Source organism: Leucopleurus acutus (genome assembly GCF_964270905.1).
Source record: "Leucopleurus acutus genome assembly, chromosome: 6".
Classification (NCBI taxonomy): Eukaryota; Metazoa; Chordata; class Mammalia; order Artiodactyla; family Delphinidae; genus Leucopleurus; species Leucopleurus acutus.
In genome coordinates this window covers 51,680,588-51,707,544 of record NC_139149.1, presented here as the reverse complement: position 1 = coordinate 51,707,544, position 26,957 = coordinate 51,680,588, and the positions used below count along the sequence as shown (strand labels likewise).

The window sequence follows — 26,957 nt, the reverse complement described above, 5'->3', positions numbered from 1 at the left end:
TTGCCATCAATCCGATGTGAAGTATATTTTAAAATGTGCCCACCTGGATATGTTTAGTGCAGTTGTTTTATGTTTTATTTAAGTGTTGTGTGAATTGCTTTCTAGTTTAATGCAAATTATTTTATAAATTTTACTATAGCTGTATTATTCAAACATTTACCTTTGTGCTAAGTAAAAATTACCGCTTCCATAAGCAAAATTTATTGGTAAGCATCTTGACAAGGAGTAAGAATGTTCTAAAAGTAGGTAGGGGGAGAGAGACACAGAACTGATTTCTTCCAGGATGTATAGAAAACACATTTATTTTTAAAACTTGTATGCTAGCAAATTTAGCACAACTTTAAATTTATAATTATAAAACTTATCGACCATTTCCTTTTAAGAAGGGCAGAATAATCAGAATCAGAATTACTCATTGTCATACCGGGTTTGCAAGAAAGTTTTATTTTCTTTTACTTTTTTTTTAATTGAGGTGAAATTCACATAACATAAAATTAACCAAATTAACTTTTTTTTTTTTTTTTTTTTGGTACGCGGGCCTCTCACTGTTGTGGCCTCTCCCGTTGTGGAGCACAGGCTCCGGACGCGCAGGCTCAGCAGCCATGGCTCACGGGCCTAGCCGCTCCGCAGCATGTGGGATCTTCCTGAACCGGGACACGAACCCGTGTCCCCTGCATCGGCAGGCGGACTCTCAACCACTGCGCCACCAGGGAAGCCCCAAATTAACTATTTTTAATGTGAACAATTCAGAGGCATTGAGTACATTCAAAATGTTGTGCAATTGCCACCTCTGTCTAGTTCCAAAACATTTTTTTCACCTCAAAAGGAGACTCCATACCCATTAAGCAGTTACTCCCAGCCCCTGGCAACCACTAATCCATGTTCTGTCTCTATGGATTTACCAATTTGGATATTTCATAGAAATGGAATCATACAATATGTGACATTTTGGGTCTGGCTTCTTCACTTAGCATAATGATTTGTGGTTCATCCATGTTGTAGCAGCATGTATCAGTACTTCATTCCTTTTTATGGCTGAACAATATTCCATTGTATGTGTGTTGTTTAACATATATATATGTTAAATAAATAATTTTGTTTATCCACTGATGGGTATCTGGATTGTTTCTACCTTTTTACTATTGTGAATAGTGCTGCTATGAATATGTCTATACACGTATTTGTCTGAGTAACAGCTTTCAGTTTTTTTGATATATACCTAAAAATGGAATTGCTGGTCATGTGGTAATTCTATGTTGAACTTTTTGATGAATTGCCAGAATGTTTTCCACAGAGGCTAAACCATTTTACATTCCCACCAGCAATGTATAAGAATTCCAGTTTCTCCATATCCTCACCAACACTTGTTATTTTCCACTTTTTAAAAAAATACTCATCCTAGTGGGTGTGAAGTGGTAGGAAGAAAGTTTTTAAAAGTAATTTAAAGGAAGCTTTTGGATTAACTGTGAGATTTTCTTCCTTTTGCTGTTATGGTAGAAAGTCACTATGGTTACCTTTTTATTAGAGATTTGTTTGTTTCTCAAATAGTCTGCTGTCAAAATGGCTGTCATGATTTTGGTTTCAGCAAATCTTAGAAATCTTGATCCTTTGAAACCCTCATGTTAAGTAGTCACTTGTTTGCTCTCATTGTCGTAAAATGTAAAACAAACAAACAAAATGAAGAAGAGAAGAGTACTTTAGAGGGTCTTGGAAACCAACCAGTCAAAGCAGTAGTAACTAGGTAACTAGGGATATGCATTGGAATCACCTGAGGTGCTTTCTGAAGCTCCATGTGCCCAGCCCCATCCTGGGGGATCCCGAGTTAGTGACTTGAGCTCCAGGTGTCGGCCTGATTAAGAAACGCTGAGTTCATCCAGCGCTGCCCTTTTATAGATAAAGAAGCTGGCACTCTTTGGTAGACTTTACTCCATCACAGTTATGGTAGAGAAAATATCTTGAGGTCTCAGGTTTTCTCTCCCCTTCCATCGGAACCCTGTAAGTCCAGCTATGCTGGTGGAAGAGATACTTTCCAACCTTGTTAGCCAAGTCTTTCTCCCTTCTAAGGGCCTCAAATTCAAACACCCAACACAGAAGCAGGTGGTAAACCCACCTCCTTTAATCAGTATTTCAGTGACTCTGACATGCCATTGATTTTACTAGGATGTTCTATTATTTTTTGTGTAATTAGATGAGAATTATGCCAATAAAATTGTGATATGATATTTCATATCACTTATAATTTTTATTTTCATTTGAATATTTAGGTTTATTTAGGCCTATAGTCCTGATTTTCATCATTTTTGTTGATGTTATCAATTTTGTGTATACACACAGATATATATGTATGTGTATATATATATATATACATATATATGAAATAAGTTAGTTGAGGTATTCTTAAAACTTCTTCATATTCTCAATCTGGCTTTTCTGAATCATTTTCATCTCAGAGTCATGGATACTCATATTTTCCACAGATTAACCAGCTCTGTGGTTCAAGAGCTTTGGGGAGGCATCACCTCTCAGATGAGTGCTCTGCCATGGTCCATGGGGTTGTCTTTCTAGCTACTGGCATTCCTTCTGCAAGGTTTTCATGCTAATGACTTCTTAATCCCATATCAGTTTCAGGCAATGGCAAGTCACTTCATCCACAGTGAATATGAGATGCCATAGATTATAATACAGATTGTTAGTTTGAAAACAAATGTGTGTCTAAGAAATGAAGAAATGTACTAAAAGCTTTCTTTGTTCTTTCTATATCCAGAATGCTCAGTTTCTGGAAGACTGTCTCCTTCTTACCTTTTTTTTCCTCTAGTTTGACTCTTCTCAAAGCCTCTTTCAAGTCACAGATGCCCAGCTTAAAGATGCTCTGTTGTATTAGTTTTCTATAGCCGCTGTAACACATTACCACCAACCTAGTGGCTTAAAACGCAAATTTATTATCCTATACCTCTGTCATTCAGAAGTCTGAAATGGGTCTTATTGGCCTAAAAGCAAGGTGTCAACAGGGCTCCGTTCTCTTTTGCAGTCTCTAGGGGGAAATCCATTTTCTTGCCCTTTCCAGCCTTTAGAGGCTGCTCATGGCAACTTCCTCCACCCTTAAAGCCAGCAATATCCAGCTGAGTCCTTTCCATGCTGCCATTTTTCTGGTTCTCTCTTCTGGTTCTGGATAAGGACCCTTGTGATTACATTGGATCTACCAGGATAATCCAAGATAATCACGTCATTTCAAAGTCAGCTGATTAGGGACTTCCCTGGTGGTCCGGTGGCTAAGAATGCACTTCCACTGCAGGGGGCACAGGTTTGATCCATGGTGGGGGAACTAAGATCCCTCATGCCACGCGGTGCGGCCAGAAAATAAATAAATGAAAATAAATGTAAAAAAAAAAAGTCAGCTGATTATCACCCTTAATTGTATCTGCAACCTTATTTCCCCTTTGCCAGGTAGCCTAATATATTCACAGGTTCTAGGGATTAGGGTGTGGACATATATGGGGACCATTATTCTGCTACCACATCCGTGTTCCCTGTTTATTTCAGTTATGGCAAAGTGTTTCCAGATGAGGCTGGAAATAGAGGCCAGCATCAGTGAGGTCCTTTATCATGGAGCCGATGAGAAACCACCACGGTTTCAAATAGGAAAGTGATATGATCTGTTTTACACTTTAAAATAATCAGTTACAGGAAGCCTTGGCCTGCCAGCACAGACACATTTGAGGCTCTCTAATAGGGGACTGGCAGCTTGTTGTCAGTGGGGCACTGGTTTGATACCCCTGGCTGGTGCAGCTGGGCTCACCTAGTGTTAGAGGTAGCTTTTGCTCATCTCCTTTGGTTGTCTATCGTGTTATTTCCAGAGTTTATCATTGTACCTAGTATCGAGGAGCAGGGAAAGACTAGTCTATGTTATGTTGGCTGGACCAGAAGTGTCCTTCTTCTTTTCATTATGTGTTATTTATTGGATATAGCCTCCCCCAAGAATTTGGCCCCTTGTTTTATTTTCCTTTCTTTTTCATATACACATGTAAACTCTTCATGTAGCATCAGATAGAGATATTCCCATTCTCTTTGGAGAAATTCCAGTTACATATAGAATCAGAAAAATCAGAAGACTTAGAAAAGGGGAGATTTGCTGATGTACAGTGTCCTAGTTACATGTTGTCTTTTCCCCTTCCCTTCAGTTAGAACGCTGCTAGTTTCCCTCTAACACATTTTGGTCCCTTATCTGCCCCTCCATAGGACAGGGAAATGTTAAGGTGACCCATGCCCTACCCCTTAGCCAGAGTTAACTTTCAACAGCACAGAAGCAACTTCCTAACACCACAGGTACCAGGGACAATACATCTTTGAAGGAAACAGTCTGATTAGTAGGTAGCAGGCTTTTCACTGCAGGTAAATAAAAGGTGTCCAAGCAGCATGTCCTTGTGAAAGTGTGGTTGCAGGCTATTGTATATTCTCCAAATGAACCTGACTAGGAATTAAGCTCCTCTGTCTTCTTTTTAAAGTTACTGTAGGCTTAGAGTTGATTTAAAATAAATTTCATTAGGTCCTATTAATGTCAATCAAACCTTAAATTAAAAAATAAGTTTTATAAGTTGGGAAATAATTGGATAAAGAAGTCAACACAGAGAATTTTAAATGACTGTATTCATGTTAAAAGCAAAATCTTGAAAACAGTGACTCCCCTCACCTCCCTCTGATTTTCTGCCTAATTACCAAATATATCCACTTTGCTGCAATTGCTTTTAAGAAAATAGTTTTTAGTAGAGAAACAGCTCTGTTAGAATGTTTAAATGGAATTCGTCCTAAGGGTAAGATTGGTTTCCATGGTGTCTCTTCAATCTCTTCTATATCAGACCTACTTTTAAGTTCATAATGGCTCCATGAAATGGAGAGAATTATAGAGGGCCATGGCAGTTGGCGTTCTTAATGTTTCTCAAACTAACAATCCAATTATACTCTAGACCCACTTTCCAATTGTAGCCTAGCAGTCCAGTTCTTATGATGCTACCTCTTGAAAGTAAAGCCTCTGTAGTTCTTATCTACTGCTCTTTACACTGTATGCCATGACTCTTTGTCTGAAATTAGCCTGATTCCCCACCATTTTGACTTCCCTGAATTTAAAGCCAAAAATTAAACAATGCCCTAAGAGTACTGTTACCAGAGGGTGATACAGTGCCAAGAATCTTCAAAATAGGATCAAGTTTATGGATTACAGAAGACAATGTAATTCATCAATCAGTCATTGAAGAATTATGGTAAATTTTACCCAGTTTTGCTTAGGATGTGTGTCAGATCCTCAGAGTCTTTGTACCATAAAGTCGGGCACCCTTCCCAAGTGAGCTTTCTTAGTGCTAAGCTCCAAATGGTTTTGGTGCTATTGACACTAAGAATAATGAGTAGGAGTGTCAGTTCCAGATCTTTATATTGTGAGCTGGAACTTACGTGTGGGTCCAAATAAAAGACACTGTCTTTTAAACTGTACTATTTAGGACACTAAAAGTTTACCATTCAAAAGTATGGCTGCTTTACTTGTTTTAAGGAAAGCTTATAATTTTCAGTTTTTATATTGATGATGTATAATTAATGAAAGTGTTGATATTCAAAAGTTGTAGTAAAACTCTGTATAGTAAAAGTGGCGGGAATGTGTTTTTATTATTCTGCAGTATGGCATGCAGCTGTACCAGAATTACATGCACCCATATCAAGGTAGAAGTGGCTGCAGTTCTCAGAGTATATCACCCATGGTAAGCACCAAGTTTTTGAACCTACATTTTATTTTATATTTACATTAATTTGCAGTCACATTACATTATAAATGTACATTTCCATTCTTTCCTTTTGGTCAAGTAAAGTAACTTTTTGGCACCATCCTACTATCATGTTATATTGAACTATTTTTTTTTTTGGATTTTATATGATTGCAGCCTATGTGATAAAATCACAATAATCGAGCACACATGAAGTATTCAGTTACAATCATGTTTTATGTTAAAGAGAAACTTTAAATATTTGAAAGAATTATGCGAGTGATTCTTTGTCATTACATTTGAGGATTAGATTTTAATAAGATAATTTATAGAACATTGTCCTTGAGATTGTAGATCTTTCTTAATTATTGATTTGATGGTGGGTTTATTTATTTATTTAAATATTCATTCTGGGATTATCATCGCCTGTGAGCTCTTTTGCATTCTGACTTTCTAACAATTAAATTTTTGAAGTTCCAGGTCCTTGAAAAGCATACTGCTCTCCAGGAAACCCAAAAGATGCAAGCCAAAATACAGGTCGTGCATTGCGTTAAGACTAGCACCGCTTCACAGATTTATACTAAATGCCACTTGGATATTTACAGGCAGATACATTTTTTCCCCTCTTTGGGACCTAATTTTAATTTCCTGTGCATTAACACAAGAAATTTATTTCTGAACTCCAAGTTTATGTTCTGCTATTTTTGCTTGTGCTCCTTAATATTGAGTGTATTAGGAATTCAGAAGTATGAGCCCATGTTACAGTCAGCTAACGTGCTACATTTCCACTTAGGTTAAAACATGCGTTTCATGGCTGTGACCAAAGAAGGTGCATTTCCCTACATGTAACGTAGCATATAAATGCTCAGCTCTAGGAATGAAGCATGAAATAATGTTGATTATGAAGTCTGATAGACTAATATGGAAAAAGAACTCCAATGCTGTAGTTACGTTGCTTTACGTTATGGAAGAGTAACTTTTCATCTTTGTATCACATTGCTTTTTAGCCCTAAAATAAGAAACTAAGTAATGTAATGAGTTTTTATAAAAGCAATAGCTTTAAGGTGAGAATTTTTACAATTTGTCAGCATACTGTAATCTTTTAATTCATATATGTATATATGAATAATGAATTTTATTATCTCAATCCTTTCCTAAATCCTTCTAAATTTCTTTTAAAGTCATTAGGATGAGCATGTTAACAGCAGCCATGATTTGGAGGCAGTTATTATTTGGTGTCCTCTTAATCATAGAAAAAAAATGTTATAAAGTAAGTACTTTCTAGTCTCATCACTGTCATTAGTGTACAAGTATGGTATTATTCTTGCTTCTTTCCGTTGCAAGTGATCCTACTGTTGATCAGTACGTCTATGGCATTTTGGTTAATGTAGCTTTACTTGTTCAGCACCTTGTATGAGAGAAGACATTCCTTGACTGAATTGGCTGTAAATAGGGATAGAAGGACAAGAGGTTTAAGTCTCTGTGTGGTGAGGAAGATGACCTGTCCTGTATGGCAGTTGACATGATCAGAGAGAATAGCATCAAGAATTCTATCTCTACTCTTCTTAATTTTCATGAAGGAAACTAAGAAGGTTGGGGAGGTATTTGCGTTTATTTTGGTGTCTATACAGAATCCCAGGATAATTTCTACATTATCATGAAAGAATCAGTGACCTATATCCTGGATGCCAGTGTCTCTCACCTGCCTCTGCTGGTTTTCATTGAGGCCCCATGTTCAAGGAACAACAGGGAAAAGTTCACATACTTAGTTATAGTTTTAAAGGAACAATATTGTCTTCTTTTCCAGGGATTCATTTTGAGAAGGGAAATGAGAAAAAAATTATCATACCATAATGAACATCATAACTATATATAGCACATAATAGCCATCCCATCAGCCTTTGAAATGAGAATCATCAGCAGATATTTCAAGAAGCCAAATGTATTTGGTCCTTTTTAGGATAATAAAAGGGATTCATTTAAAGGAACATCTGTTAATATGGTCCTGGCCAGAACAAGGGGATGGGAAAAACAAGTCAACTGAAGTTCTTATTATTTTTCACATTTGACTCTGAGCTAGACATCCCAAACTGCACTTTCTTCCCTGTACCTCCCATTCTGTGGTACATAAAAGTACCTTAGATAGGGCCTGTTACTATCTTTACCGTAAGCGTGACCTTGATTGAGTCACTGCCGTCCTACAGTATAAAATAAGGGGGACAGTTGCGTGATCTCTAGAATCGATTACACCTCTGATGTCCTGTGGCTGTGTATGACACTGATGAGAGAACAGTGTCTGAGGAAATTCTGCGCCCTCTTACTAAGGCCTGTGCTACACGTTTATGTAGCTCTTTCAAATGGGGTGACAGGGAGTGAGTGACTACGAGTTGCTGCTTAGCTAAGCTGCCTGAAAAACATTTCATGTTCCAACCTCACTAAAAGTGTTTGGATCTGATCTTGAGGTGTGGTCTGGATAATCCAGGATATACCCAAGCCTCTTCTTTCTTAAAAAGAGAGGCATGCCATTAAAATCATGGACCCTCTTTTAGGGCTTGCCCTATTTATCCCACCAGAAGGAAGAAGTAGAAAAAGGGACAAATATTTGAGAAATACACTGATTCTGAATGTTATCAACATCACTTTTCTATGTGAAAGAAATTGAGCTGAAAATGACCTTTTGGTTCAAGTCAGATTTTGCTTCACTTCCATTTCTTTGTCCACCAAAGGTAAACTATTAATTTTTCATCCACCACCTGCCATTCAGTAGAAAACATTTTCTATATTCCTGTGTTTTCCCCTAGTGTAATGTAGCAAATGAAAATACTTATTTGTATCGTAGACTCCCTACTTAGGTCAAGTAATTATGTAACATGGGATCTTATTTTACATTTCAGCCTGTCATATTATAGGAGAAAAATGAAAAAAAGAATAAGAACTGGTTATGTTTTTGTTTCCTAACGGTATTTTTATGTTATCAGAACCTTGTGATTACAGAGCCCATCTTGGCATGTGAAGGCAGAGATATTATAAGGATAAAGCTATCATTATGATTGAGATTAGTTACTCTCTGGCTTGGGCAGGTGGAAGCTTTTCATTAATGTCAGCAAAGCAAAAGTATATCCATCTGGTCCACAGCCCAGCACAGAAGATCACGGGGTGAGAAGGGCAAAGTAAGGTGTGACAGCAAATAGAGATTACAGAGACAGCATCTGTTTGGAAAGAGCAGCTGTCAGTTATGAAGCCTCCTATAACAAATGAAAGATTGCACGCCGAATCTCCAGAAATAAAGATGAACCGTAATAAGATTGTGGACCACTACAGCAAGGTTTCAAGAGGAAATAATAAATGCTAATAAAGTGGGATGTGTAATGCAGTGATAAATTATCCCCCCTCCCATTTTTGTATGAACCAGGTTTTGTTTCAAGCAGACTTTTGTTTGTTTGTTTGTTTGCGGTACGCGGGCCTCTCACTGTTGTGGCCTCTCCCGTCGTGGAGCACAGGCTCCGGACAGCGCAGGCTCAGCAGCCATGGCTCACAGGCCTAGCTGCTCCGCGGCATGTGGTATCCTCCCGGACCGGGGCACGAACCCGTGTCCCCTGCATCGGCAGGCGGACTCTCAACCACTGCGCCACCAGGGAAGCCCCTCAAGCAGACATTTGACTAGAGTCTGTTAGACCAAGCAGGGTATGGCTGAATCCATGTGGAGAGAGAGAAAATGGTCTTAAGCCAGGAGACTCCAGGTGTATCTTGGCTGATCCTTTACAATGAGAACTCCGGTTTTTGTGTTGCTCTTCTATTAATGACGAGTGGGGAAAAACTATTAAATATTGTTCATGCTGGTTTTGGATGTTTTGTCTTTTAAGAGTTTTAATTCTTATAAATTGAGTGACACTTTTTTAAAAAAAAAATCTTTATTGGAGTATAATAGCTTTACAATGGTGTGTTTCTGCTTTATAACAAAGTGAATCGGCTATACATTTACATGTATCCCCATATCCCCTCCCTCTTGCATCTCCCTCCCTCCCTATCCCACCCCTCTAGGTGGTCACAAAGCACCGAGCTGATCTCCCTATGCTATGCGGCTGCTTCCCACTAGCTATCTATTTTACATTTGGTAGTGTATATATGTCCATTCCACTCTCTCACTTCGTCCCAGCTTACCCTTTCCCCTCCCCATGCTGAGTGACACTCATAACTGAAGATTCTGACAACTGTTTTTTTTTTAGGATGCATGACTTGGGTTGGCACACATTTTAAAAGATGGTTACAAAGTAGAGCCCTAAACAAAGAAAAAAATAAAAATAAGGTCCAGGTTTTGGATGTTTTATTTTCACCTTCAGAGACTATGAATACAAAAAGTAATTCGCAAAAAAGATGACTTTATTACTTGTTTAAAATCATGTTTGTTTACAGAGTATGTCTTCCTTTTATATCAGTTCTTCTTTTGTCATTCAGACTTATTTTTGAAGTTCTCATTTTGCCATGTTCATGCTCACAAGATGAAAAAACATTCACGTATTAAGTCATAGAAATTTTAGTATTATGGAGTTACCTGAATTATTTCACTAAATTTCATTTTCTAAGTTAGAGAAAAGTTGATGTGATAAACTTTTAAAATACATATTGTTGGTTATAAAATATGGGTACTATTTGTTTCTAAAGAAGTGATGTAAGTCAGTCTGTTACAGCTTTAGTGTATCTTGAATCTTAATAAGTAGATAGATTTGACAGTTAAATGATCATTGATGAATCTCAAAGCATAATAGAGAGGTGAGTTTCGAAGTGATGGATCTTCTTAGCCACAGGAAAGGTTATTCTTTTCTAAATATGAAGAGATAGGGTTGCTTTAGAAGAAAGACATGCTTACCTTGAAAGCTTTTAATCTCTTTATTCAACACTTAATTCAATGACCTTAACAAATAACTGTATAACTTATTTAACCAAAATATTTTATAGCACCATTTTCTGTTGAATATGTATTGTTAACTTTTTAATTTCCTGCTAGCCACCTTTGGAACCACATCCTAAAATGGAAACGTACTGCCAGCAAAGCACTGAAAGGTAACTTCAAAGATGTTTTCAAGGTAAAAAATGTGCTTTTTTTTCCAGAGAAGTATATCAGAGAATTCCCTGGTAGCAATGGACTTCTCAGGCCAGAAAAGCAGAGTTATAGAAAATCCCACTGAAGCCCTTTCAGTTGCAGTTGAAGAAGGACTAGCTTGGAGGGTACAAATTAGCTTCCTGTTCTTCAAAATATTTATGATTTGAATTTGTTTCTCCCCGAAAGTTAAAATTTGTTTCCCACTTCCTTGCACAGAAAAAAGGATGTTTACGCCTGGGCACTCATGGTAGCCCCACTGCGTCTTCACAGAGCTGTGCCACAAACATGGGTATGTCTCTGCATATTCAGTGTGACTAACTGGGTGGCAAGATGTGCATTTAGATGTAGTCATTGAGGGGTTAGGGTAGAAAGTACACATAATTAAATTGTGATCATTTCAAACAAATCTTTGTATTCCTCCACTTTATTTCTTCAGCTATCCACCGGTCCCAACCATGGTTTCACCACAAAATTTCTAGAGAGGAAGCTCAGCGACTGATCATTCAGCAAGGTCTAGTGGATGGGTAAGTTTGATTTTGAGTAGCACTGATTTTGATTTCTCCTATAATCAGTAATGACTTATTCAGCACACACAGAGAGTTTTGACTTCAGCTTATTAAAACAGAAGTGACTTTATTCTATAAGGATGGTTGTCATTGAATCCTAGCAATACCTATACAGTTCCTGTTACATAGTGTGTGCTTAGTATTTGCGCATAAGGAGAAGATAGCTGAACAGGATGCTCTGCTCTTAACCAGTGATCACTAATATTACCCATTCTGTGCATCTCAGGTATTAATTGATGGTGGGGGGAACTGAACTTGTTTTGGCGTGTCAACATTTTGATTTGAACGAGTAATATGTTTGCAAAGTATGGTTTGTGTCATGACACTATCTTACGCATTATACATTTTTTTAGGTTTGATGCAGGGTGTGTTAAAGTAAAAAGCTGTTTCTTACATATTTAGACTATCTTATTTTTTTCTTTCTGTTTAAATCCCTATTTTCTTTTCTCTAAATTTTAACAGTTTAAAGGAATATAAACCTATGAAACCAGTACTTTCTGACTCTTCTCATGTTATCTTTTAGTGGGATACCACAGAAGAGACAGGAGAAACAGAAAATTTATTATGCAAGGTTTATGATCTAAAGAATTTTCTTTTTCTCAGATTACTCAGTATTTCAGATATCAGTACTTCCTATAATACTAGCTGAATTCTCTTCCCAAATGCAATACAAGTTAAGGAGCTTGTATTGAGGTTTGGATGAGAAATAAAACCAGCATCAATTTAAACAAGTGGTAATGGGATCTTATATCTTCATGGGTTGGCTTAAGATGATGGCAAGATTTCAAGGTGATTTAATACTGACATTTGGATAAAAATGCACCTTCACATGGAAGATTATTAATAGCAAGTCGGCATTTCAGTAGAATCTAAATAAGAAAAGATTTCAATATACTTCTCTGCATGGAACACGGTCTTTTCAGATATAAATCTGAGCAATCAGCAGAATTACCATCTAAGACCAGGAAAAGAAATAAATCACAAAGAATTGTCAAAATGTTTTGGAGGATTATAATTTCCCTTATTTCTGAGCCCATTTTTTGTAAATTGAATGAAATAATTGCATAAAGAATGACAGTATCTTTATTTTTTAAAATTTTTAATTAAAAAATGGGTTATTTGGGGTATTCTTTTGGAAAGATGTGATGATGCCAGGCAATCCACTAGGTGGTAGTGGTGATCTACTCAGGAATGGGGAGAGAATTAAGCTTGATTGACCAGTGAAACTCCCTTTTGTCCCATCTCCTAGAGATGTAATGTCGGAATCTCACACAGCACAGATGAAATGGATAATCTCATCAGACATCTGTGATGGCTCAGATTTGGCTGTCTCTTCGCCCAGGCACAGTGAGATTAGTATTGGAGTCACCAGTGGGGACTGTTTGCCCAGTCTGTTTGCCAACAATTAATATAAAGCTGGTTATGCACTGAATTGCCAGTTAATAAGAATCCACGCCTGGCAGCATTTTTCTCAGGCCATTAGGCCATGTCTTGTTTTTCTAGCCTGTTATAGAGGCTTTTCTACCGCATTCTTCAAGGTTAAAGTATATGTTGTTTGAGTGTTTCTTTTACTTAAAATATTTTGCTCCAACATTTAATAAATGATTTCAGGATTGATTTTTTAGAATATATTAATTTCTCACTTTGTGTTGTGTATGTAATAGTAGGAACCAGAATCAAAAGAAAGGATCCAGTGTAGAAGAGGGGGTTAAAAATTATTTCACTCTAAATAATTTTCTTTTTTTAGGGCCTAACATGACCCAGAAGTTAGAATAACAATATTGCTAATGCCTTATTCCCTGTACCAAAGAGTTACATGTGAATACCCAGCTTTCCCAGTGGAAAAAGGACGTAGCACTAATTATTGATGCCAGCATAGCATTATATTGGTTATTGTGAGTAAGCATTCTGACAAACGGCTGTGTATTTATCCTATTAAAATTAAATTAGCTCTGATGATAGTTTTATAGTATAAGGTTTATGTTATACCATATTGTTTACCATGTTGGATAATCCCATCATTGAATACATAGTAAAGGAAAATTCTGGCTACATTGATGAATATACTTCCTGGATTTGGTACAGGCTATATTTCTATGAAATCCATGAGTAAATGTAGAAAAATATTGAAATCCTTCTCTCTCTTTAGAGTTTTCTTGGTACGGGATAGTCAGAGCAACCCCAAAACTTTCGTACTGTCAATGAGTCATGGACAAAAAATAAAGCACTTTCAAATTATACCAGTAAGTAATTTGTGATTTCATATTCGTATATTAGAGATGATCTTAATGCATAAGCTTTTGGAAACTTTAGTTTTTTTTTGGTTCTTTTATTAAATATAATTTGGGAACTTGTGCTTTGACTAGAGTTAAGTTTGGCAGAAATGGTTTTGTGAGCCTGAATTAATATAAGAAATACAGGAATTGCAAAAATTAAATTTCCCTTTTCCCATGAAATACGATTTGGTAATATTGTATAGACCCCATGCCACCTACTGTTAAAAGGTTACTGAAAATTCCTTCTCCTGAATTCCTCTAGTGGTTCTTTAAAAATCGTTATTTTCAAGCCCCTTCTCCTCTCTTGTCCCCACAATGCTTTTTTGGTGTTTTTTGTAGTTTTGTTTGTTTTTAATCATTATGGATAGGTACACAGGTGCTGTGGAACTGGAGATCATTATTTAAACTATTCTGAGCACATTTAAAAATTTTCTGTAATTCTGCTTTGATGTGGCACAACTTGCTTTGGGATTTTTTTGTTGCTTCTGCTGCTTTTGTGTGTGTGTGTGTGTGTGTGTGTGTGTGTGTGCGCGCGCGCGCGTGTGTGTGTGCGCGCGCATGTATGTATGCACGTGGTCTGTGTATTGGAACCAGATAGTGTGGAACAGAGATTCAGTCTACTTTCAAGAAGGTATTACATCAGATTGCTAAGTTGCTAGTGTTTTCTTTTTTTTGAATGACTTCTTTTTGGAACTATCCAAAGTCCACGTGAAGTATCTTCCCTACTTCATTGATTATGTGAGCGCTGTCCCTGGCACGTATGAATTGCTTAATGCCTGAGATCTCACTGTAGAAAACAAAAACAGAAAAACCCCAAAACGCTGTCATTCCACTAACACAGTATTTGATTGCTCCAGAATCAGTTTACTGATACAAATTATGGTGAATATTCATTTTTAATATATTAAGTAAGGCTTTAGGTAGACAACAACTAGAAATGGAAATTAATTTCTGTAGGTGGGAGTATTAAAATTTTTTGTTTACTTTTACACTGAATAGTGCCGGTTTCTCACTGTGCACTGTATTGATTCAGAATAATCCTACTATTCTAACTACTGAACGTTAAGAGAATTTAGAGACAGAGAAAGTAGAGCCACACTGCTTACCTTAGGATCAGATGGTATTTCTTTTAAATGCAAGTGAAGTTACAAAGAAGAAGTGGACATGCCATAACATTCTTTTCACTGTCCTTTAGTATTATAAACACATCAATTTTGGCATTTAAAGATGCAGTATGCAATAGAATATGATTGTCTTTCTGGGTATTTTGCCCTTCTTACCAGTTTGTTGTTTTTCCTGTTGCAGGTGGAAGATGATGGTGAAATGTTCCACACCCTGGATGATGGGCACACAAGATTTACGGATCTAATCCAGCTGGTGGAGTTCTATCAACTCAATAAGGGCGTTCTTCCTTGCAAGCTGAAACATTATTGTGCTAGGATTGCACTTTAGCCAAACAAGAAGTGACTTGTTAAACTGCTGAAGAAAAAGGACTCAAGAAAAAGGAAGACCATAAATAAGGGTGAAAGCATTGCCATGGTGAAAAGAATCTATTTCTCTTACAAGTTACAAAAAATAGTTTGTGCATTACAAATAAGTAAAGATTTGGATTGACATTACCTTCATCATTTAAATATTAGTTAAAATTAAACCTCCAAAAAAAAAAATCTGGTGTGTTCTTGTGTGATTTTCCATTACTATAATATTTTCTTCAATTATGCACATTTTAAACATCTTTCTGTCCTTATTTACTATAGCAACATTAGAATTCTCAACCACAAAGTATGAAAAAAAGTTGGGGCTCAGAATGAATTATTTGTGGACTGAATTTCAATTAACTACTGTTTTTGTAACTTAAGAAGTATGATAAAAACCTGAGTTAACAATTAAAAGAAGCTACTCACAACCTGTTAATAAAACTAAAAACTATTTTGAATTGTATATTTTCTGAGTTTATTATAACCTTAAAATCAAATCATATTTTGAAATAGCAGCTTAAAATTATTTTGAAGTATTGATATATTGATTTTTTTCAGGATGACTTTTATTACATATTAAATTATTAATTATACTATAATATTTACACTGATACTGTACCTATTAGTGACACGTTATTCACTGCATTTTTTTCATTCACTTAAGGATTGACTGGAACTATCTACTTGTTTTTAAGGAAATGATTAAAATATAGAGGGGATTTATATAATTTGCACATGCTTTCTCATGGCATGTAATCTGTCACAGTGTAACATTTTTCACATTAATATTTCACATTTGCCCCATGCTGTAACTTTCAGAAGTTTCTTTAGATCCTTATACAACTAGATGATTAACCTGATCAAAATGTTAAAATCAAAGATGCAAAATCTATTCAGGTCCGAATAGGTAAATCCATGCTATTCTCTTTGCCTACTCCCTTTTCATCATCTTACCTTGGCAATGTTGGTATGGAAAAGGTTTTGGAAACATGAGGCACCCACCTCCCTTATCACCTCACTGAGACCATCTAGAAAGTTTTTGTTGAGATTTATAACTCTGTTTTTCCTACTTTTTGTGAGAAGGGTATTCATTGTTCTAAAAAAAGATGAGAAATAAAACATTAAATGTTAAAATCATACAAAATATTGCTCATCCCCTTTGATCCTCGTAACAACATTTTGGGAAAGTTAAGAAGATTTTTTAAGAACAATATTTCAAAAATGCATACTGTAGTTTTAAATAAAAGCTATTCATTTTTGGTAATAGAGCATCTGAAAACATTCATACAATGCTAATAAAATCAATTATTACTGAAAAAGAATTACTGGCAGAATTTTAAAAATACTCAATTTGCTTTTAGCCAAAGCAAACCTAATTGTTAAAACACTGAAACTTAGAACATAAATCTGATGCTATACAATATCGATCTGGTGTCTACAAAGGCTTGAATGACACATAGGACCCTAAATAGAGGAGCAAGAGGTAAACACACTTGACCCTTTCAACCTTGTAGAGTATCTCTGATTATTTCTGACTCATTTCTGATTTATAAAAATATTTTGTGTTTTGAACTGATATGCATTTTCTTATTTTGCACAAATTGGGTCAAATTCACAGTATCAGAAAATGTAATATTTTAAATGCTAGACTCTCATAAATTGGCCAGTTTGTGCTTGTCTTTGTTATTTGTGCCTCTAACTTCACTCACAATCTAAATTTATTATTGCGGAGCCCAGATTTTGTACGTAATTGCTCATTTTGGTCTTAAAGCAGGAGCCAAGAAAAATTATTGAGGAAGGGCTGGCATTACCCTTCCTGATTCCTTCTGATAAAGGGTTTTGAACACGTGTGTATGTATGTAAATCTTATATGAAATTAAATCTGAGCGTGGCAGACACATCAAGAGTTAGTACAGTATTAAAATGGATTTCCAAGAAAAATGTGAATTACCTTTGGATTATGTTTCATTTTGGTTTAGCCAAGTTTTGCTATCTTGCACCATTTTAGAGTGGGATTAGGTCAGATTAGCTCTATGTTTTCTTCCTTTATTCTTTTCATATGTTGGAGTTAGTATACTTTATTCTCCTAGAAAGAAAAAAAAACCCAGCAGATCTGGTCCACATTGTTCTTTTTCGTTTTTTTAAATGGAAGAATTATTTATTTTGAAACATTCAGGAAAACTAGGTCAAACAAGATAAAAACTATGAGTGTTTCAATTCAGAATAATTACTTGTTTCACATGTATAATGGTGCAAAGACCTGACTGATGTGAGTATATTAGTTGGAAATTTTTATCTTAGCTCTATTTTAGGGTGGTGGTCAGCATCAGTTAATCAGAGGCCCATGGGGTCTCTAGCTTCTGATCACCAACAGTGCCAACTCTACATATGGTAGTCGTGTTACGGATACCAGACTATCACCTGGATTATGATTTCTCTGAAGAGGAAAGATTATCATTGGTTATGGGTACAATTTGGTGTTTCAAGCTGGCTCCATATTTAGAAAGCTCTTCCCTCTATTGCCAGGCATTCTTAAGCTTTTCTGTGCCTTGGATCCATCTAGTAGCCTCGTGAAATTTATGGACCCTCTTCACAGAATGTCTTTAAATGCAGAAAATAAATAGAATTTCAAAGCACAGTAATTACAGAAACATAACTGTACAATTGTATATGTAGGTGGACCCCGGGTGGAAACACTGCTGTAGCGTGGCCTGCTGTGTCTCCTGGCTGTGTTGACTGTTGCCCATATAAAGCCTCTAGTTTTCTGTCTCACGTTCTGTAGGGAATACAGGAGCTGATTCTCAGTCAGTGTTAACCCACACCAGTGGGGCACAGAGTAGTTTGCTTGAGATGCAGGGTTCTTGTAACACTTACTGAACACTCAACCAAACCTTCATACCTGCCTTTTGTGGGATTATCACCTCCTGCCAGTGCTGGCTCCTACACTTTTACCATCTGTGACACTTAGGCATGCTCATAACCAGGGCACTGCTTGTAATGTCTCTAACTGCATGTATCTCAGACCACAAATTATAGACGTGAACAAGAGAAAGGCAAGCCTTTGGACTGAGCACATAACTATACTGACCCAAAACGTCATTGCAGAGATCCCCCAATTTGAGAAAGGGATCTGAGTGAATTTTTAACCAGCATAAATACTTGTTTCTACAGTGGGGTATCAGGTGACTAGTCCTTTACCATGCTGGTTCGCTTTGTAATTATAAAAAATTCACCAGTTCCTAATTCGACCCCACGTGATACACAAGGCATTAGAAGCTAGAATTAAGATATTAGCTCTGAGGTTAGACTTTGCGGATTTGGATTCCAGGCCATTACATAGTAGCTATGTAGCCTTGGTCAAATCACAGCTTCTTCTTTTCTGTAGAGGGTATTACAATCACCATCACCACCACTTCTTCAGTGGGGGAGGCGGGGGTGTGTGTGTGAAATGAAATCATTGATGTAAAGTGCTTAGCACATGGTGCAGAATCTTAATTGATGTATCTTTTATTATATTAGTGATTGTACATTTAGGTACTCCACCTCCCTGGGACACTGCCCATTCCACCACTGAGAATCTTTGCTATGCCACCACTTGTTTGCCCTTCCTGCCAAGAACGACATAATATACGTCATACATCGTGCCTCTGCCCTGGTTTCAGTCCTTTGTATAAGACTGCTTTTGTGGAAGTAGCCACAGTTATAGTACAGTGGGGGGTACCCAGACCATCAGTAGGGACTCTGTGGACAGCTGTCCCTAACTGCACCGGATCCTACAGACTCCCGGGCTTCCTTCCACTTGCTGATTAATAAATATAAAGTGAGATTCGAGATTCTCATACTTTCCATCTCCCTCCCCCCAAATAACATTGATAGGATGGGAAGTATAGAAGATTGAAAACCTGCTCCAGAGACCCCCACCTAGACAACACAGGAATTGAGCTAACACATGGCTGAGTGGAGGAAGAATAAAGGACTCCTAGGTGATGGTACATCTCTGGGAAATTAGTAAACTTTCACTGAATAAATGTGTCCCTGGTTGTACACTTAGAGTGGATTCTGTTCCCCTCAGAAGCTCTTGTAATGTTGGCAATCTGATTAGGAGCTGAAAACAATGCTGTCACCTTGTGTGCTTGTTAAGTTTACTTCAGCATGTACTGAGTGCCTATTATGTGAAAGGCACTTTTAGAGATGCAGAATTGAATATTAGAGTATTGGATACACAAATATGTGTCCTAGAAGCCAAACTGGATAAGTGTTATAAATACAATGGAGAGAGACATTGGTTACACTTGCTGAATGATGGGAAGAATGAGATGGGTCCTGGAAGGCCTGTAGGATTTACATTTACAAAACCTTGGAGAAAGAGCCGACAGTGTCGTCAAAGGGGGAGTGGAGGCAGCATGGAAAGTGCACAGATTGAATTTAAGAGTTTTTCAGCAAATGACAGCTTCACTGTAACTGAAGTATACAGGGCATGTGACAGAGGGGAAGGCCATGGCTAACAGGACTGGAAAGGCAAGCTTGGCAAAGTGGTTTACATTTTAGTTAAGGAAAGCCACAGCCAGGCGCCCCATTTCATTTTTACCTGGTTGAAATCAGGAATGGGCTTTCTTAGTCTTTTTATCTCTTTTAAACCAAAGAGCTCATCAAGAAGCCATTGCAATAATCTGGGCAAAAGTCAGGAGAGCCTGCTCTAGACCCATAGGCATGAGAAAATGATTTTATGGAGGCAGGAATCATCAGTGTTATCATCAGACATTGGAGAAGCAAAGGGAGGAGTTGAAAATTATTAGTAGGTTTAGGGTCAAGGAAACTAGGAAGATTGTGATAATTATGATGGTAACAAAGGTCCAATTTTAACAGATGTCACTGGAATTCTTTGAAAAAGAATTCTCTTTATTTAGAACCTCTTTATATAGGAAGGTGAGCCTGAAGGCTTGATGCTAAAAAAAATAGGTAAGTACAGAGAACTTCATTTTGCGTTGGAAGATAATTTGGGCATGGAAGTAGACTGGGAGGCAGCAACAGAATGAATCAAGGGGCCTAATGAGATGGTGGGAGGCTGGAAGCTGAGGAGAAAGATGGCCGTTGGCAAAGTCCTGAGACCAGGCGGTAAAAAAGACTCCTAAGAACATGGATATTGAGGACATATTTCTTGGAATGTTTGCTGTGTGGTTCTACAATTTAACAACCTTTCATTTTCCCAAACCTGATATGAAGTCTCCACACATACAAATGACTTGGAAGAGAGTTGTGGTAGAAAGTCCAGAGAAAGGACCATGCTCCACATCAAGGTTTAGGTGGAACGCAAGCAAATAAAATTTCAGCAGAAATAGGAAATTCAAACAACAGGAACAAATGTCAGAAATTTTGAGTTGGGCTTCGGCCTTCCAAGTAGATGTAGATTGTTTTACAAAAACCAAAAAGCAGTCTGCCCTCAGCTAAGATATAATTTTCACGTTCTGTAATCGTTAAAAAAAATAAAATCACCCTTTGTTTGCCTTAGCAGCAACCCTAACTCATTCCCTGCCCTCCCCCTTTATAATGTACCTTCTTGCGCATCACCGTTTCTTCACTTGCTGTGACTCAATCACTGACATTCCCCCCACCTCCCTGAAACTGTGTGGCCACATAAAAGGAAAAAATTCAGACCTTTCTTACATGCTCTTTCAGCAGCTTTGGTGCTGCTAACCACTCTCTCCTTGAACCATTCCCTTCTTTTGTTTTCCATGTCAACAAAATCCTTACATTCTTCCTATCCTGCTGGATGCCTCTTCTTGGTCTTCTTTACAAACTTGTTGCCCTTTTTGCTCATCCCTTAAATCTTGCTATGCTCAGCTATGTCCTAGGATTAATTTCCCTCCCTCCTTATTTTACTCCAACCCTGTAGACTCTTTCCTTTATTCTCATGGCTTCACATACCGTCTTAAGTGGCTTTAAAACTTGTGCCTCCTTTCTGAACTTTAGATCCATTTATTCGGCTACTTGTTCAACCTCTCCATTTGTATATCTTATAGTTACATCAAACTCTACATTTCTATGGATCTCTTTATCTTCCCTCAAGACCTGATCTCCTCCAGAGCTTCATAGCTCAGTAACCGTGCTACCACCAGCTTTCCAAACAGCAACCTAGAGAGTATCAAGTGCTGTAAAATGTCAATTATATATGTGTATTTCTCTCCACTTCCATTGCCATTGCACAAATCTGGGCCACTTTCTTTCCTAGACTACTATAGGAGATTCTTAGATGGTCTTTCTTTTTCTGATCTTTCTCTATACCCACCCTCCCTCCTCAAGTTCATTCTATACAGAGTGATCTCTCAAAAATACTTGATCATACTACTCACTCCCCTACTTAAAAACTTCAATGGCTTCCTATTGCCTTTGGATAAAGCCTTTTTAAAAGGGCTATGAGGCTTTCATGATTTGGCCTTTGTATTTCCAGCATTATCTTTAGCCACTCATCCTTGCATTCTATTTTCCAGCTAGCCAATTCCCTGGAATAGACTCTATTCTGACATGTTTTCTTTGGCTTTGGCCCTTGCACATACTGGTCCCTTTATCTTGAACACATTTCTTTACTGTTCTCTCCAACCCAGGTAACCCTTTCCCCCTTCTGGGGCTTACGTAACATACCATTTCTTCAGGAAAATTTTCTTGACTATAGATTAGGTTAGGTTACCCAACAGTATGTTCCTCCCACTTTTTTGTTACAATGCTCGTCACACTCTATTGAATTAGTCATTAATTTTTGTTTTCTCTATTAAGTCTAAGTTCCTGGCAAGAAAGGAGTTTGTTCATGGTGGTAGCCTCAGAATTCAGCAGAGTATCTAAGGCAGATATTAAGTGCTCAATAGAGATTTGTTGAATGAATCAATACAATGATGAGGAAGAACAGAATATAAGATCAGTTTTTCAACTCCTAAATCTGGAGTCCCTATGGAACATCCATGAGGAAATGATTTCAGATATTATAAGATAAAAGTCAGAATTCAGGTATACCCTGTGATCATTTACCTAATCATGATAATGATATTTCAGTTTCCCTCCATCCTTATTCTTCTTCATTGAAAATTTATACTCATTAAAAATTGCTTTCACATTGAATCCAGTTGAAAACATCCAGAATTCCCATCGTGTTTTTCTGGGCTGGTGGCATGGTATCTCTCCTATTCTGCTTTTAAAAACTGCTGGAGGGCTTCCCTGGTGGCGCAGTGGTTGAGAGTCCGCCTGCCGATGCAAGGGACACGGGTTCCTGCCCTGGTCCGGGAAGATCCCACATGCCGCGGAGCGGCTGGGCCCGTGAGCCATGGCCGCTGAGCCTGCGCGTCCGGAGCCTGTGCTCCGCAACGGGAGCGACCACGACAGTGAGAGGCCCATGTACCGCAAAACAAACAAACAAACAAACAAACAAAAAAAACCAAACTGCTGGAGTCTCAGTACTCAGCATACCTATAAATTCAATACAACCCTCATCAAGATCCTACTGGATTTTTTCCCATGGTGTAGTAATGATTCTAACTTTGTCCAGAAAAATAAACATATAAGAATAGCCAACAGTACTCAGAAAATGGGGGGGGGGGTTCCATAACATATTAAAACATACATAAAGTAAGAGTGATTAAAATAATTTATAAATCAACTAATGTGATTATTGTGTAACTGAAACTGAGCAACCTGTTTTTGGCTGTTGTTGCTGAGGACTCACAAGAGAAGAAAGCTACTATTTTTCCTATCCTTATTTCAGAAAGCAGAGACTAACATTGTGATTGTAAACATCTGAGCTACCCTCACACCTGAAAAGAGGTGATAAAACCTTGTCCTTTAGAAGTATTGAAGAGTACTAAAAGCTAGATTATCCAAAGAGGAGAAAAGATATTTATTTATATGTTGCAAGAAGTGGAAACGGCCTAACCAAAGGGGAGATATAGTCTAGCTGAAATTGAGAAGCAGATGGTGGTTTGGGTTTTACTTTTGAGTAGCAGAAATCTGTGTCCCTCTTATCCACAGCTCTGTGGATGGGCAGATGATTGGAGAATGCCTGGGAGATGAGACTCTAAGTATTTTTTCTCAGAGAGCAGAGACAAGGGCTTCTGTGGCAGAACCTGGAGACAGGAGACTGCTCAGAGCGCCAAGGGTAACCTGATGGCAGAAGATCCATGTGACAGCAACATATTTTAGCAAAAGGATCAAATGGTGCTAATTGCCAAAGAGGAAGATCAAGGCACAGCCTTTGGTGCCTGGGACAGTGCCTTGGATTTCTATAAAGGTAAAGTTTGCTTCACTCAAGTGTCATTGAGCAAATTCACATTTCTTTAAAATGGAAAAGAGAAGCCAAAGAAAGAATAAAGAATATGCATGGAATTAGAATCAATGAGGAAACAGTTGAGTTTTTTAGGTTTGATGGGACAACTAATATTTCACAACTCCATACTTTACTCTTTATGCCATAATAAATTTCAGATAGTTCAAAAACCTAACCATAAAATACGAAGTCATAAAGAACTGGAAAAATTATAGAGGAATATTTCTGTAAAACTGTGGTTGTATTTGATCATTAAAGCCAGAAATAAAAGAAGCACTGAAACATACAAAGTTAAAGTCTATACAAAAAACGAATACCACCACCATAAATAAGGCTTAATAACAAAAGAAAAATTTGATAAAATATTCATAACATTATTAACAAAAAATAAGATTAACATTGCTATTGTGCAAAATGCCTTTACATATCAATAAACAAGACATGCATTCTAAGAGAAAAAAGGCAAAGAAATAACTAACAGCCAATTAAAAAAAATAGATTGCCAATTTACATATAAAAAGAAGTTCAGCCTTATTAGCATTCAGAAACTAAAATTTAAATTTTGATCAGTTATTTCTTTTTCAAATAGACTGGCATCAAGTATTGTCAAGGATGTGGAGGGAAAAATTAAACATCCCCACCATGTTATTGGTGGGAATTTCAAGTGCTCCATACTTTTGGTAGAATAGTTAGGCAATATTGTGTTTGCGATTTAAAAAACTGAGATATAACTGACATATAACATTTTATTAGTTTTACTCAGATACACAATTTGTTATATGTATATATTGTGAAATGATTACCAAAATAAACTCATCCATCACTACCCAGAGTTACAATTTTTTTCTCGTGAAGAAAACGTTTAAGATCTACTCTCTTACCAACTTTTAAATATATAATACAGTATTGTTAACTATAGTCACCATACTATGAAAGTTTATGCCTTTTGAACACCTTCACCTCTTTCACCCAACCACCCCACACCTCTGGCAACCACTAATCTGTTCTCTGTATCTATGAATTCAGTTTTTTTTAGATTCCATCATTCAGTATTTGTCTTTTTCTGTCTGACTGACTTTGCTTAGTATAATGTCCTCAAGGACCATCCATATTGTTGAAAATGGCAGGATTTCCTTATTCTGTGGCTGAATAATATTTGGCAATATATACATAAAATAGAAAACGTGAATTCCACTTTATCGAGAAACGCTATTTCTAGAAATTTATTCTAAGGAGAAAATTGGTCAAATAGTGCATCTAAATGTACTCATCAATTCGTCTGTTTACTTATTCATTCACACAACAGATATTTTGTTGGTGCCCACTGTATGCTCGACTATGAACAACTGATGTATATAAAAGACACAATCACTGATCTTGTGGAGCTTATTTTCTGGTTAAAGATACAGACAAAACAGAGAAAACAAATTAAAAATAGATTCAAATGACGTGTAAGGAACTACTAACAAGAATAAGAGAATAATGGGTAATGTACATTCGATAAGATGGCCAGAGAAGACCTCTTTGGGGAAGTGTCATTTAAGGGGAGACAAATAATTAAATATATTTACAATATATAAACAATGTTTATATATTTTGTTCTATGGTTGAAGAGTTTTCCAAGCAGTGACAAGAACACATGCAAAAGCCCAAGGTAAAACAAAACATTACGTACTTGAGGAACAGAACGGTTGGGCATGGTGTGGAAGGAGTGAGTAGCACAGATGATAGTAAAGACAGGTAACATTCAGATCACACAGGCCCTTTTAGGCCATGGAAAGGAATCTGGATTCTATTCTAAGGGGAATGGCAAGCCTTTGATGGCTTTTTCTTTTAATTGGAGTGAAACTGCTTTACAATGTTGTGTTAGTTTCTGCTGTACAATGAAGTGAATCAGCTATATGTATACCTATATCCCCTCCTTCTTGAACCTTCCTCCCACCTATCTAGGTTGTCACGGAGCACCGAGCTGAGCTCCATGTGCTATACAGCAGGTTCCCACTAGCTATCTATTTTACACATGGTAGTGTATTTATGTCAAACCTAATCTCCCAATTCATCCCACCCTCCCCTTCCACCGGTGTCCACATGTCTGTTTCCTATGTCTGTCTCTATTCCTACCCGACAAATAGGCTGATCTGTACCATTTTTCTAGATTCCACATATATGCGCTAATATATGATATTTGTTTTTCTCTTTCTGGCTTACTTCACTCTGTATGACAGACTCTAGGTCCATCCATATCTCTACAAATGACCCAGCTGCGTTCCTTTTTATGGCTGAGTAATATTCCATTGTATATATGTACCACATCTTCTTTATCCATTCATCTATTGTTGGACATTTACATTGTTTCCATGTCATGGCTACTGTAAATAGTGCTGCAATGAACACTGGGGTACATGTGTCCTTTTGATTTATGGTTTTCTCAGGGTATATGCCCAGTAGTGGGATTGCTGGGTCATATGGTAGTTCTATTTTTAGTTTAGTTTTTCTTTTTAATTTATTTTTTTATACAGCAGGTTCTTACTAGTTATCTATTTTATAAATATTAGCGTATATATATCAATCCCAGTCCCCCAGTTCATCCCACCACACCCTGGCACATCCCCCATTGGTGTCCATACGTTTGTTCTCTACATCTGTGTCTCTATTTCTGCCTTGCAAACCAGTTTATCTGTACAATTTTTCTAGATTCCAAATATACGTGTTCATATACGATATGCTTTTCTCTCTCTGACTTACTTCACTCTGTATGACAGTCTCTAGGTCCATCCGCGTCTCTACAAACAATGCAGTTTCGCTCCTTTTTATGGCTGAGTAATGTTCCATTATACATATGTACCACATCTTCTTTATCCATTCATCTGTAGATGAGCATTTAGGTTGCTTCCATGACATGGCTACTGTAAATAGTGTTGCAATGAACATTGGGGTGCATGTGTCTTTTTGAATTATGGTTTTCTCTGGGTATATGCCCAGTAGTGGGATTGCTGGGTCATATGGTAATTCTATTTTTAGTTTTTTAAGGAACCTCCATACTATTCTCCATAGTGACCGTATCAATTGACATTCCCACCAATGGTGCAAGACGGTTCCCTTTTCTCCACACCCTCTCCAGCATTTGTTGTTTGTAGATTTTTGGATGATGGCCCTTCTAACCGGTGTGAGGTGATACCTCATTGTAGTTTTGATTTGCATTTCTCTAATAACTAGTGATGTTGAGCAGGTTTTCATGTGCCTCTTTGTGATCTTTATGTCTTCTTTGGTGAAATGTCTATTTAGGTCTTCTGCCCATTTTTTGATTGGGTTGTTTGTTTTTTCGATATTCAGCTCCTTGTGCTGTTTGTATATTTTGGAGATTAACCCTCTGTCCGTTGCTTCATTTGCAAATATTTTCTCTCATTCTGAGGGCTGTCTTTTCATCTTGTTTATGGTTTCCTTTGCTGTGCAAAAAGCTTTTAAGTTTAATTAGGTCCTG

General features: G+C 37.2%; 1 protein-coding gene across 4 annotated transcripts in view; it reads left to right on the top strand.

The window, feature by feature from the left end:
- Positions 1-15,340, top strand: part of GRB14 (growth factor receptor bound protein 14) — a 69,020-nt gene extending 53,680 nt beyond the window's left edge. For 2 of the 4 annotated variants that reach the window (XM_082840973.1, XM_082840972.1), the window contains 6 exons: positions 5,664-5,744; positions 10,857-10,973; positions 11,065-11,137; positions 11,285-11,372; positions 13,564-13,657; positions 14,996-15,340. In XM_082840973.1, the coding sequence (XP_082697099.1) occupies positions 5,664-5,744; positions 10,857-10,973; positions 11,065-11,137; positions 11,285-11,372; positions 13,564-13,657; positions 14,996-15,142 (600 nt within the window). In that variant the 3' untranslated portion in view covers positions 15,143-15,340. Of the gene's footprint in view, positions 1-5,663; positions 5,745-6,221; positions 6,667-10,856; positions 10,974-11,064; positions 11,138-11,284; positions 11,373-13,563; positions 13,658-14,995 lie in introns of those variants that run through there. The other 2 variants (XM_082840974.1, XM_082840975.1) reach the window with 2 other exon arrangements.
- Positions 15,341-26,957: the final 11,617 nt, after the last annotated feature.